This window comes from Thalassophryne amazonica, chromosome 9, assembly GCF_902500255.1.
Source record: "Thalassophryne amazonica chromosome 9, fThaAma1.1, whole genome shotgun sequence".
NCBI classification, from domain to species: domain Eukaryota; kingdom Metazoa; phylum Chordata; class Actinopteri; order Batrachoidiformes; family Batrachoididae; genus Thalassophryne; species Thalassophryne amazonica.
The window spans coordinates 24,421,628-24,435,966 of record NC_047111.1 but is presented as its reverse complement, the minus strand read 5'-3'; the positions used below and the strand labels follow the sequence as shown (position 1 = coordinate 24,435,966).

Sequence of the window (14,339 nt, the reverse complement as noted above, 5' to 3'; positions counted from 1 at the left end):
TTGTGTGTACAGAGAAAAAAATTACAAAAAAAAAAAAAAAAATTGGGACTGTGAGGTTGTCAGTTTTTCCAAATTCCGGATGTAATTTTCTATTCTCAGCCCTCAAACTTCTGCATTTCACAGCCTCACTTTGAAGCTGCAGGCCTGGCAAGTACATTTTTTTCTGCTATATCATCGGCCTCAAGATCAGTAATTTAGTTTTATATATCAGCTCATTGGCTGTGGCTCATCTATTCATTACTGTAACCCAATCAGGGCTCTCAGGCCTGCAGCCACTGCTAATCAATGACTCCTCCAGTCAGAGAAAGCTTTTAGGAAACTGATCTTTCAGTTCTGGGCACAGATCCAAATGGACATTCGAAAATGCCAAGTCTACATCTCTGCTTCCATCCCACCGCCTCCCGCCCTCAGCCAGCCGTGGGGAAGATTTCCTCTCTAATATAATGTTACAGCTCCGTTTTACTGGAAGTGTCCTGCTTGGATTCTTACCAAATTTTGTTCATCTGGGTGCAGCTGTGTGAATCATGCTGAAATCATTATTATTCTGCAGGAGATGATGTTCTTGAGTTACGATGTTGAGATAAATGTGAAGCATGGAGTGGAAAATAGTGATGCAGTCATGCATCAGAGTGAAGATGCACCCTCCATGTGAACACTTGGTGCATACCAGCATAAGCGTTTCCTCTCCGGCCTGAATCTGATAGCGTGTGTGGCCTGATAAACACAAGCACATTCACAGCTCTTCCCTTCCTTAATGCCTCACCACCAAAACCACCAACTGGAGGAAGGAGGTTTGGGTCAGAGATGCAAAACAAGACCCATAGTTACCCTGCTCTCACAGTATTTTGCAATCATGCAAAGGGCAAATCACAGGCGTGGGTGCAACTCAAAAAATTAAGATGATGTGGAAAAAGCTCAACATTTTTCTCAGGTATTTCAAAAAATAACTTTTTTTTTTCAATTCTAGACTCATTCCATATAAACTAAAATGTTTCAAGCATTTTTGTAAATTATAATTTTCATCATTATGACCTTTGGCTCCCAAAAAAAAAAAATAAAAAATAGAAATGGTGCATCTCAAAATATTAGAATATTCCATAAAATAAATCAATCAATAAAAAAGTATTGCCCGATACAGAAATAACAAACTGAAAAGTATTTTCATTTATGCACTCAGTACTTGGTAAGGGTTCCTTTTGCGTGAATTACTGCATCAGTGCAGTGTGGTGTGGAGGTGATCAGCCTGTGGTCCTCCTGAGGTCTTATGGAAGCCCAGGTTACATTGATATCAGCCTTCAGCTCGCCTGGTGTCTCTCATCTTCCTCTTGACAAAACCCCACACAGAATCTTTGAGGTATCAGACTTTGGGCAAGGTTCTTAATGGCCAAGTTGCTCCTGGTGTGCATTTGAGCACCTTGCATGGGAGCACAGTGACATCTAGGTTAATTAGAAGCATCACTGTAAAGTGCTTTGAGCGTGAAAGTGCTACATAAATGCAGTCTATTTACTATATATATATATATGACTAGCCGATTCCCCGCCCCAGGGCCGGTTTGATTCAGAGACTGAAATGAAAACTTCATCTGCACCAACAGAACTATCACCTCCCACCTATCCTGGATTCCAGAGAACTGTTAGGCTGCGACTAAAGCTGTCTCAAGAAGAGACAGCTGCTACTGCTACTACTTGCAAAAATGAAGAGAAAAAAATAGAAGAGAAAAATATAACACCATACTTTTAGCACACCTGCCGCTACTGATGCAGCACAAAACTGTCTGTGCACTTAGTAAGTGCTCAATATCCTATGTCACTCCTTGTATGTCAAAGTATATATGTCCCATGTTTGGCTCAATTCTGAGGTTCTGTTTGGACATGAGAGGGACACACACACACACACACACACACACACACACACACACACACACACACACACACACACACACACACACACACACACACACACACACACACACACACACACACACACACACACACACACACACACACACACACACACACACACACACAGCTGTCTCATATAGATAATAAAGGCAATAACTTAAACAAGAGCATTAGAGCAACACCTTAAAAATATGCAAGATAAATAGGAGGAATAAAAAAACATTAAAAATCCATGCAGCCAGTGACAGATCGGGATTAAACAGGTGTCAATCAGCTCTAAAAAGCAATCACATAAGAATAAAGTTACTGTAATCAATATGAGAATTAACACGGCGACAGGAGGACATAATAATTATATAATTCATAATTCATCTTGTGTAAAATATTTGTATCCATGATTGTATATAACGACACAACATAAGTCATAACAATAAAAACAGCTATTAACAATTTTAAAATCTGGTGGCATTCATTATACTATAATACAGATCATAATTTGCTTTAAAAATATCTGTACTCGAGGATACGACCACTTCAGGTGGCAAACTATTCCAAATCTTTACTGCTCGGTTACTAAAGAAATTTTTTCTCACGTTCAATCTAGATCTATTAACTTCCAAGCACATTTCATGGCCTCTAAGGCCAGTGTACCTTCTCATTTCAAAAAATAAGGACGCCCAGATGCAAATACAAGTTTTATTTTAACAAATTTACAAATTTAATGAAAACTGTTTCATTATTTTTGTGATGCAGTGATATTTTTATTTTATTTTATTTGTGTAACATGGAAATGAAGCCTTTGTGAGTTTTATTTTTGTCCGACCGAAGGCAGGAGCACCTGAACGCATCACGCGTGAACACAGGAAGTCGGTAAAGTTTTCAGCGTCGTGAACTTGTCCACGGCGCGTCGCCGCGTGTCCGTGTCACTATGTCAGCGTGTTAGTGTGTTGAGTGTGTTAGTGTCGGAGGAAGCTCACGGAAATGAGCTCGCAGCGGTCCACTTAAAAAAAAAAAAAAAACCCACACGGTGTTTTTGTCTCGTGGAGCAGACGGACACGCGGCGTGTCTTCACATTTTGCGTGACGCGACGCGGCGCTGAGATGTGGGAACAGGAGGAATTTGAGAAACACTGGAGGAACGAGTTCCCCGACGGAGAAGTTCCTCGGATGGAGCTGAGCTCCGTGGAGGACATCGAGTCTGAGCTGGAGTCCTGTAAGGTGAAGCTGAAGCGGCTGCAGAAGGCTCTGGCCCAGGAGAAGTTCAAGGTGATCTACCTGCAGACCACCGTGGACCGGCGGAGGAGAACCGAGCCCGAACGGCCCGAAGGCAGGGACGAAAACTCCAACACCTTCAGCCCCAAACCGGCCAGAGTCTCCGTGGACGCGGCGGGAGTCGGCAGCTCCTTCAGCCGAGAGCGGAGCAGGTTCAGCGGGAAGAAGCCCGTCCCGATCCCGGTTCCGATCCCCGTCCCGCCCCAGAGAGCCGCGCCGACCTGCGCCGGCGTCGGTCCGCCCGGAACCGAGGACGGCAGCGACCGCGAGTATGAGGACGCGGAGCTGAACGAGAACTTCGTCCGGAATAACTTGTTGGCACCGAAGACGGTTTGGAGGAACAGCGGGAGGACGCAGAGCCGGAAGCCCCTCCAGCACAGCAGGGACCTGGACTCGGATGACGGCAGGCTGTCCCCGTCCCTCCTGCCGCAGGGGGACCTCAGACCCGCCCGGGGCTCCGGCTGCAGCACCCCGGACCGGAGGAGTGACGGATACCTGAGCTCCGACCACGACGACGACTCCTCTGCCGGTAAGAACATTAAAGTGTCTTCAAGAGAGGAGTTACAGTCTGTGACAGGGGCGTAGAAATGATTTTAAAGCTGGGGGCGCAGGCCCGTAGCCAGGCTTCTCATAAGGTGTGTGTGTGTGTCTGTGGGGGGGGGGGTGTTAAATATAACATTTACACTTCTTTTCCAATGACATTAACTCAAAAATGACCAGATAAAGCCCCATTAAAAAAAAAATATATCTTCCTTGACATCAGAAAAAAAGTAAATGAGAGTAGATTTTTTTTGACTATTCTATTTTTGTTTTTTCAGAATATGAACTTACAAAAATGAAAAAAAGAGATAAATAAAAAGATAAAAAGAAAAACATAATCCCAGGCCCTCCCCAAACCCACCCACAGACAAACTATATATACTTACACACACACACACACACACACACCTACACACACACACACATACATATATAAAATTAATGACCAAAGGCTCATTGTAATAACCCGTCTAGGTGCTGTCCACTATAGAAGTCGACAGGGTGTCTATATAGTCCAGATAGGGCTGCCAAATCTCTTCAAAAGTCTTATAACCATTTCTAAGTGTGTATGTGATCTTCGCTAATGGAATACAACTGTTTATTTCCAGAACCCATCATGATATAGAGAGGTGGGAGTCAGACTTCCATGAGGAGGCTATGCACTTCCTGGCAATGCACAAGGCCAATGCACGAAATTCCTTTTGGTTCCTTCTTAATTGTGCATCAATGTCTGTAGGGTGAGGAGCTCGGAGTCGAGCCGCTGCTCCTCTACGTCGAAAGGAGCCAGCTGAGGTGGCTTGGGCATCTTTTCCAGATGCCCCCTGGACACCTCACTGGAGAGGTGTTCTGGGCACATTCCATCAGAAGGAGGCACCATCGACACGATGGAGGGACTATGTTTCTCAGCTGGCTTGGGAACGCCTCGGGGTTCCCCCGGAGAAGCTGGGGGAGGTGTGTGTGGATCGGGAGGTCTGGGTGGCTTTGCTTGAGCTGCTGCCCCTGCGACCTGACTCCGGATGAAGCGGAAGAAAATGGATGGATGTATGTAAGGTTTCCTAACAGACAGATTTGAGGATCTAATGTGAAATGTGTGAGGGTGGATTTTATTTATTTATTTATTTATTTTTCTGAGAAACAGAACAAACAATACAGTAAGATTTTGTACTTGGGAAATGAAACTTCCCCTTGAAATATGAACCAATAGATTAGTAATAACTAGTAGAATTATGACAAAACAGTCTCAAAGCTCTGCAATAGTATTTGATTAAAACCCATAAAAATAGGGATGCCATCCAACTACTCGTCTAGGAGGTGGGTCGGACCAAGTGGCTGGAAATGCAGAGAAGTAGTAGTCATGGACAAGGAAAACTAACCTTGCAACTGTTGTACTTAGCGTCCGAGCTACCTCCACTGTCCAGCATACCACATGGATACTGGCTGTAAATATCGCTCGTGGTTGCCTCTGGGGGGATCACTCGCCCTGTACCGTGGCTTCAGCTTCTTGGCCTTATCGGCAGCCTGTATCACGATTAACAGCATCGTCCTCGTGTGTGTGGTTTTCATGTCTAGACATTTAAATGAGGTTTTTAACCTTTCCAGAAGTAAAGATATGTGAAATTGTGGCCTTTTGGATGTCATCTTGGATTTTTGAGGACTTTTTAAAGTATGTGTTTCTGCACATTTTTCAATGTGTTGTTCAAAATTTCTCTCTTTTACATGTATGCCGAAACTTTTGGGCGATTCAGTAATGTAAGATTTTTAGGGGTTGCGAGGGTGATTGCTCAGGTTGTACTATGCCGTGGTCCTTAGGGATAATGAGTTGACTAATGAGGTTGAGCCTCTTCTAACAATTAAATCTTCTGCAGTAGATTGAGAGTCTGGAAGTGTCTGCTTCTTGTCTCCTTTTTCCACTTGTTTGTTTTTTTAAATACCTTAAATCATGCTAAGACCAAACCTGTGTTGTGATGAAGCTGCAGATGAGAGATCACGTGACTGCGATTTCCAATACAAAAGCTGTTTAAAACCCACTTTCAGCCTGCATAATACAATTCTAAACTGCCCAATCTGGCATCATTGCTCTCCTGCAGCCAGGGGATTCTGTTACCTGCACCTTTGATGCACAAAGTTCAGGGCGGTGGCTAAGTGGTTGGTGCACTTGTTTCCAGAGTAGAAGGTTCCTGGTTCATGGCCACCCTTTGCCCATTCTCCATGTACAACCCCAATTCCAATGAAGTTGGGAGGTTGTGTAAAATGTAAATAAAAACAATACGATTTGCAAATCCTCTTCAACCTATATTCAATTGAATACACCACAAAAACAAGATATTTAATGTTCAAACTGATAAACTTTATTGTTTTTGTGCAAATATTTGCTCATTTTGAAATGGTATGTTTACCACTGTGTTACATCACCTTTCCTTCTAACAACACTCAAGCATTTGGGAACTGAAGACACTAATTGTTGAAAGTTTGTAGGTGGAATTCTTTCCCATTAACAGTCTAGGGTCTCCGTTGTTGTATTTTGCGCTTCATAATGCTCCACACATTTTCAGTGGGCGACAGGTCTGGACTGCAGGCAGGCCAGTCTAGTACCCGCACTCTTTTACTATGAAGCCACGCTGTTAATACGTGCAGAATGTGGCTTGGCATTGTCTTGCTGAAATAAGCAGGGACGTCCCTGAAAAAAATGTTGCTTGGATGGCAGCATGTGTTGCTCCAAAACCTGGATGTACCTTTCAGCTTTGATGGTGCCATCACAGATGTGTAAGCTGCCCATGCCATGGGCACTAACACACCCCCATACCATCACAGATGCTGGCTTTTGAACTTTGCACTGGTAACAATCTGGGTGGTCGTTTTCCTCTTTTGTCCGGAGGACACAATGTCCATGATTTCCAAAAGCAATTTGAAATTAAATCAAATAATTACTTTAATTTTAATATTTTAATATTTATTTAAATATCTTGTCTTTGTGGTGTATTCAATTGAATATAGGTTGAAGAGGATTTGTAAATCATTGTATTCTGTTCTTATTTACATTTCACACAAGTCCCAACTTCATTGGAATTGGGGTTGTAATATGCAGTTGCATCAGGAAGGGCATCCAGCCTAAAACCTGTGCCAAATTTAACAATCTCTTATCTGCTGTGGTGATCCCAAGTGGAAAAACAAGGGAGAAGCCGAAGGCACTTACAATGCATGCCCAAAATTGTTTGAATACTCAGTAACATCAGATTGAGTATATTTAAAACAAGAATATATTATTGTTGCCGATATATTTTGCACACTTCAACAGGAGAGCCCCTGATGCTAACAGGAAATGTTAGCTTCATCCAAGTTAAACTACACAGTGAGGCCACGGGACTGGACTTGGAACCACTCAAAGCGTCCATAAAAATAGACTTGGTGTGTGTTTGAATTGAAGCAGAGTAGAGATACGCTTTAGAATCACTTCCGAAATGCACTGCTGGTAAGCTACAAAGCTTTAAATAGAGTAGTGGCTATCATCTCTGTTGATACATTGCTTGTGAAACGGACCCCAGATGGATCTGGAATATTTAACAGGTGAAACTCCTGTATGAATCATTCCAAAACAAAAAAGCATTCATTGCATCCAATCTCTGAGGTGGGGTTAGAACATCCCTACTTGTGTTTTTGTGCAGGGTAAAGAGTTTTCCTTCTAGAAACTTACAGTCCACTTTGAAACTTCCTCAATTAAGTGTCTGCAGTGTCATAAACAAGAGGTTATGACTAACCTTGACACGGGACTAGACAGAGGAAGTGATTTTTGAGCAGAAAACCATTTTTTTTGTGTGTCCTGATTGGTGCTGACCTTTCACGTTTATAAAATCTAGTCTTGGGATAAATGTTCTGGATGGCTTTTTTGTGACAACCCAACTGACATGTCTAAAGTTATGAAAGTTAGAGAAGTTATGAGCCTCTTAAGAAGGTATTGTCCCCAAACTGGGGATAAAAAGGCATAGTATTGTAGTATAGTATTTGAGGGCTTAAATGGATGAAAACAAAAAAAAGCTGTTTTGTGTGAGACAGTCTTGAGCGAGTTGTACACGAGCATCTTGTAGAGGATTACAAACCACAGACAAACATCGTTCCTTCACCACTAATAGTTATAGGCCATGTAGTTATCCCATTATCCTGGGCCCACTGTGGAGATGCACTTACTGTAAAAAAGCTTAATCTATTCCATCTTTGTTGGCCAATGGGATATTGATGTTTGGTCCAGAGAACTGGGGTAATCTGTACAGAGAATTAATTGTGGCTGCATGGAGAACTGCAGGATGAACTACAGCGAACTTTGGGGTCTTTTCCTTCATTGCAGTGAAAGCCTTGCTGTTATGGTAATTCAACTTGTACAGTAGAGCTGCAATGATTAATCAACAATTAAACTATTAATTCATTCATTTTGTACCACTTATCTGGAAATTGGGTCACAGTGGTAGCAGACCAAGTAGCTCATCCCACACTTCCCTATTCTCGGCCAAATCGTCTAACTTTTTCCTGGGGGATCACGAGGCATTCCCAAACCAGTTGGAAAATATAATCGCTTCAGCATGTCCTGGATCTTCCCCGGGGGACTCCTCCCAATTGGCTGTGCCTGGAAGACCTCCCTAGGGACATAACCAGAGGGCATCCTCACCAGATTCCCGCACCACCTCAGCTGGCTCCTTTCGATGCAAAGAAGCAGCGGCTCTACTCAGAGTCAATCCTAGATAGTCAAGCTTCTCACCCTGTCCAGGAGTGCAAGCCCTGGACAGGGCTGACATTTTATGGACCAAACAAGTAATGGATTAATCCAGAGAATAAATAATGAATTGATTAATAGATAATGAAAGTATTTGTTCCATGAATCAACAGCCCGGCCTCACTTTTTTAATTTTGTGCCACCGTCATGAAGAGCATCCGCTTTTTGTGACATGGTTTTTTGCTTTGCCATTCATAATCTTCCCCTTCTCCTAACTCTAACCATAGCGTAAGTGTGTACTCTCCCTAAACATTAACCATGACCCACAACCCAGTCCACAAACTGCCGTGAGACTGGGTTGGAATCAGTGCTAATGGGATTAACAAGGTTTAAAACAGACAGTATTAAAATAACACCTCATGAGTTAAAATCAGCTCTGAAATGTTTGACTCTGAGATATTAACACTGTGGTTTTTGTTGTGAGATTTTATTTGAAGAAATGTGTAACATTTTGGTCCTCGTCTTCCTCACACTCATGCAAACCAGCAGTGGTTGGTTTAACGCCGCAGGTCCTACTCAGGGGTTTGTATAACCTGTGCTTGCTGGGAAAAGGGTCGTCCATAAGGTCACATGGGTCTGAGTCTCCTCTCTAAGGCATCTGATTCATCACTGATTCACTTCATGTGTTGGTCTAAACCTGGTCTAACCCACTGTTGTTGTTTTGCCTGATAATGATTTTTGTGTTGCCCCAAACAGTCTGACATTAACAGCTGAACAGTTGCCTAATGAAGCACTAAAAAAAGTTTTCACTTCCGTTTCTTTTCATTACTCAACTCTAGTTTGGTTGGTAAGCACTAAACCTCCCCCAAACAACAATCTACTGTTTGTCTTTGTCTTTGAAATGTTCTGCCGTCTGTTCAGATGAACTGTGCATTTAAAAATAGTTAGTTCTTTCATATTTAGGTATTTACGTATCTCTTCTCATTCAGAGAATATGTAAAATATTTTTGAGTCTCTTATAGTTGAGTGCACAAATTAATTTTTTGATTCATCATGGATCACGGGAAGTTCCATTTCCTTGGAAATGAACAGAGTGTCAGATTTAAAAGTAGTTAAAAAAAAAAAAGGATGAAAAACGGTAAACGTTTTGGAGGAGACTAATAGACGGGAAAGTTTTGACATATTCAACAGTTGTATGTAAAAGTTTGGGCACCCCTGATGATTTCCATGATTTTCCTTTATAAATCATTGGTTGTTTGGATCAGCAATTTCAGTTAAATATATCATATAGCAGATAAACACAGTGAAATTTGAGAAGTGAAATGATGTTTATAGGATTTACAGAAACAAAATTAGGCAGGTGCATAAATTTGGGCACCCCAACAGAAAAAATACAACAGTATTTAGTAGATCCTCCTTTTGCAGAAATAACACCCTCTAAACGCTTCCTATAGCTTCCAATCAGAGTCTGGATTCTCGTTGAAGGTATTTTGGACCATTCTTCTTTACAAAACATCTCTAGTTCAGTCAGGTTTGTTGGTTTCCAAGCAAATCACACCACAGATTTTCAATAATATTCACGTCTGGGGACTGAGATGGCCATTCCAGAACATTGTACTTGTTCCTTTGCATGAATGCCTTAGTAGATTTTGAGCAGCGTTTGGGGTCGTTGTCTTGTTGAAAGATCCAGCCCCAGCGCAACTTCAACTTTGTCACTGATTCTTGAACATTGTTCTCAAGAATCTGCTGATATTGACTGGAATCCATGTGACCTCACCTTTTAACAAGATTCCCAGTACCTGCACTGGCCACACAGCCCCACAGCATGATGGAACCACCTCCAAATTTTACTGTAGGTAGCAAGTGTTTTTCTTGGAATGCTGTGTTCTTTTTCAGCCATACATACCGCCCCTTGTTATGTTCAAATAACTAATTTTAAGTTTCATCAGTCCACAGCGCCTGATTCCAAAATTAAGCTGGCTTGTCCAAATGTGCTTTAGCATACCTCAAGCAACTCTTTTTGTGGCGTATATGCAGAAAAGGCTTCATCTGCATTACAACATCATGCAGCATCTCTTTGTGCAAAGTGCGCTGTATACTTGAATGATGCACAGAGACACTATTTGCAGCAAGATCATGTTGTAGGTCTTTGGAGCACGTCTGTGGGCTGACTGACTGTTCTCACCATCCTTCGCTTTAGCTTATGAGCAAGGTTGAGTAGAATACATGTGGATTACATGTATGTACGAGGTCTATTAGAAAAGTTTAGAAGAGTTTTTTCACGCCTGTCGGTGACGTCATTGGCCTGTGAGCACGCCTTGTGGAAGGAGTGGTCCAGCCCCCTCGTCAGATTTTCATTGTCTGAGAAGTTGCTGAGAGACTGGCGCTGTGCTTGATCAAAATTTTTTCAGAAACTGTGAGGCACATCTGAGTTGAGACCATTCGAGAAATTCAGCTCGTTTTCGGTGAAAATTTTAACGGCTGATGAGCGATTTTGGATTGTTTCTATCGCTGTAAGGACTTCCCACAGAGCGGGACGTCGCGCAGCGCTCCGAGGCGACGTCGTCATCCTGTTTCAAGCTGAAAACCTCCAAATTTAAGCCTCTGTTGACCCAGGACGTCGTGAGAGAACAGAGAACTTTCAGAAGAGGTCGGGATCAGCAGTTTATTCGGACATTCCACTGTTAAAGGAGATTTTTTTAATGAAAGACGTGCGGACGGATTGGCACATCGGCTCGCTGCCGGCGCGGCATGCCCGCCACAGGAAAAACACCTCCGTTGGAAGCCTTAAGGACAAGTTGGAACATGCCCTGCTGTTAAACAATTTCTCAGATACTCACTCAACTGAAAGCCACCAAAAGCCGCCTGGATTTTACAAATGGTTATCAACACGGAGGTGTTTTTCCTGTCTTTCATTAAAAAAAAATCTTCTTTAACAGTGGAATGTCCGGATAAACTGCTGATCCCGACCTCTTCTGAAAGTTCTCTGTTCTCTCACGACGTCCTGGGTCAACAGAGGCTTAAATTTGGAGGTTTTCAGCTTGAAACAGGATGATGTCACCTTGGAGTGCTGCGCGACGTCCCGCTCCGTGGGAAGTCCTTACAGCGATAGAAACAATCCAAAATCTCTCATCAGCCATTAAAATTTTCACCGAAAACGAGCTGAATTTCTCGAATGGTCTCCACTCAGATGTGCCTCAGTTTCTGAAAATATTTTGATCAAGCACAGCACCAGTCTCTCAGGAAGAAGTCAGACAATGAAAATCCGATGAGGGGGCTGGACCACTCCTTCCACAAGGCGTGCTCACAGGCGAATGACGTCACCGACAGGCGTGAAAAAACTCACGCATGCTCACGAGGGTTCAAGGTTGGCTGATGTAATCGCACGTGATTCAAATCCATATAGTTTTTGAAAAAAATACAAAGGTAGGATACTTTTCTAGTAGACCTCGTATGTACAGACATTTGGATTACTTGTAATCCTACCCAACCCTGCTTATGAGATATTTCTTGGCCTGCCTCTTTGGGCCTTAACTAGTACTGTGCCTGCAGTCTTCCATTTCCTCACCATGTTCCTCACAGTGGAAACTGACAGCTGAAATCTCTGTGGTAGCTTTTTTTAATCCTTCCCCTAAACCATGATGTTGAACAATCTTTGTTTTCAGGTCATTTGAGAGTCGTTTAGAGGCTCCCATGTTGCCACTCATTAGAAGACATGGATGGAGGGGAAACATTTGCAAATGGCCACCTTAAATACCCTTTTCTCATGATCGGATTCACCTGTGTAAAGGAGATCAAGGATCAATGAGCTTACCAAACCAATTTTGTTTTCCAATAATTAGTGCTAAATGACAAGGGTGCCCAAATGTATGCACCTGCCCAATTTTGTTAAAATAATTACTGCACACTTTCTATAAATACTATAAACTTCATTTCACTTCTCAAATATCAGTGTGTTCGTCTGCTATATGATATATTAAACTGAAATTTCTGATCCAGACAACCAATTATTTATAAACTAAAATCATGAAAATTATAAGGGGTGCCCAAATGTTTGCATACAACTGTACTTAGATACTGTAGTGCAAATGTTTTTGAGCAGTAAATCCCAAATGTTTTAGGTCACACACTCCTGTGGACATCTTGACTGAGTTTGCTCATCCCATGCATATGTTTGTCAGCTCCAGTAGTCTATCAGCTACTTGCCTACCGAAAATGCACAAAGTCCTTCAGAAGAAACCAGCATCCAGTTCCACGGATTTTGGTGAAATAGGAGGTGTGAAAGTTGCCTCGTGCCTCTGGACCAAAGGATCCAATTTTGGTCTGACCAAAAGAGGTGGTGTCAGTCCAAATCAAACTGAACCCTGATCTGGTGTTTGCACTTCTTGGATAGTTCAGAATTTCGAACAAATGACAGGAAGGAGGTAGGTTATTGTTGACCATTATATAGTAGAAGAAGAAAAGAAAGTGTAAATACTTTAATTAATTTGCCTGGTTTAAAACTGACTTTGTGCCGCTCTGTGTTGCGTCTTTTGTTTTTGTCAAAGAAAAAAAAACATCCATTTTGTGTGTTGACAGTATTTTGATGGCAGGTGCTGTGAAATTTCTCACCGCTCACTCCAAAAAGAAGACAGTGTCTGTCGTTCAGGGAGCTGCTGTCCATTGAGTTCCATCTCAGCCAGGAAAAAAAATTAAATAAAAACCCTAACCAGATTAAATGTATACCAACATAGACCCTCCGCCATTGCACATTTTTTTCCCATGCACCCCCTAGTGGCAATCCGTGCACCCCAGTTTGGGAAACCCTGGGTTATAAAACCCAGATTAAATGTCCGGAAGAATTCAGTGGAAGAAGTTGAGGTAGGCAGTGAGAGTGGGGTGTTTGGGAAGAAACGGGTGGACTGAAGAAGAATTCAGTCCTATATAGACGTTGGGGCCCATCTGTATCTGTGCTTATCTCCAGAAACTGTAGCAACTGCAAACTGTAATCTTCCAGTTTACAGACTAAGCACAATAGCTGGCTGTATAGTACTTGGGCCTGCAGACAGTTTTGACCTTTTCAGTATCACCTAAATTGGCAAAACAACACTTACAATCCAGCCTCATTATATCATGTCCCACACAGGCTGGCTTGATAATCTTTCCAGAGAGGTAGCTACAGTGAAGACCAGGGTCAGTTCGAAAATACACAGCAGTCAGAATTTAAAAATGCTCCAATTATGTTGAAAAATACCAGTATTAGGGTTGCAGCTCTCGATTATTTTAGTAATTCGAGTATTCTGTTGATTACCAGATCTAACCAGATCGTTACTCTGGATGGCATTTCCCTGATCTCTGGTAATACTGTGAGAAATCTTGGAGTTATTTTTGATCAGGATATGTCATTCAAAGCGCATATTAAACAAATATGTAGGACTGCCTTTTTGCATTTACGCAATATCTCTAAAATCAGAAAGGTCTTGTCTCAGAGTGATGCTGAAAAACTAATTCATGCATTTGTTTCCTCTAGGCTGGACTATTGTAATTCATTATTATCAGGTTGTCCTAAAAGTTCCCTAAAAAGCCTTCAGTTGGTTCAGAATGCTGCAGCTAGAGTACTGACGGGGACTAGCAGGAGAGAGCATATCTCACCCGTGTTGGCCTCCCTTCATTGGCTTCCTGTTAATGCTAGAATAGAATTTAAAATTCTTCTTCTTACTTATAAGGTTTTGAATAATCAGGTCCCATCTTATCTTAGGGACCTCATAGTACCATATTACCCCATTAGAGCGCTTCGCTCTCAGACTGCGGGCTTACTTGTAGTTCCTAGGGTTTGTAAGAGTAGAATGGGAGGCAGAGCCTTCAGCTTTCAGGCTCCTCTCCTGTGGAACCAGCTCCCAATTCAGATCAGGGAGACAGATACCCTCTCTACTTTTAAGATTAGG

At 42.3% G+C, this 14,339-nt stretch overlaps 1 protein-coding gene across 1 annotated transcript in view; it reads left to right on the top strand.

Annotated features, from left to right (window-relative positions):
• The first annotated feature begins 3,002 nt into the window (after positions 1–3,002).
• Positions 3,003–14,339, top strand: part of abr (ABR activator of RhoGEF and GTPase) — a 219,808-nt gene continuing 208,471 nt past the window's right edge. The window contains exon 1 of the mRNA XM_034177792.1: positions 3,003–3,702. Coding sequence (XP_034033683.1) covers positions 3,003–3,702 — 700 coding nt within the window. The remainder of the gene's footprint in view (positions 3,703–14,339) is intronic.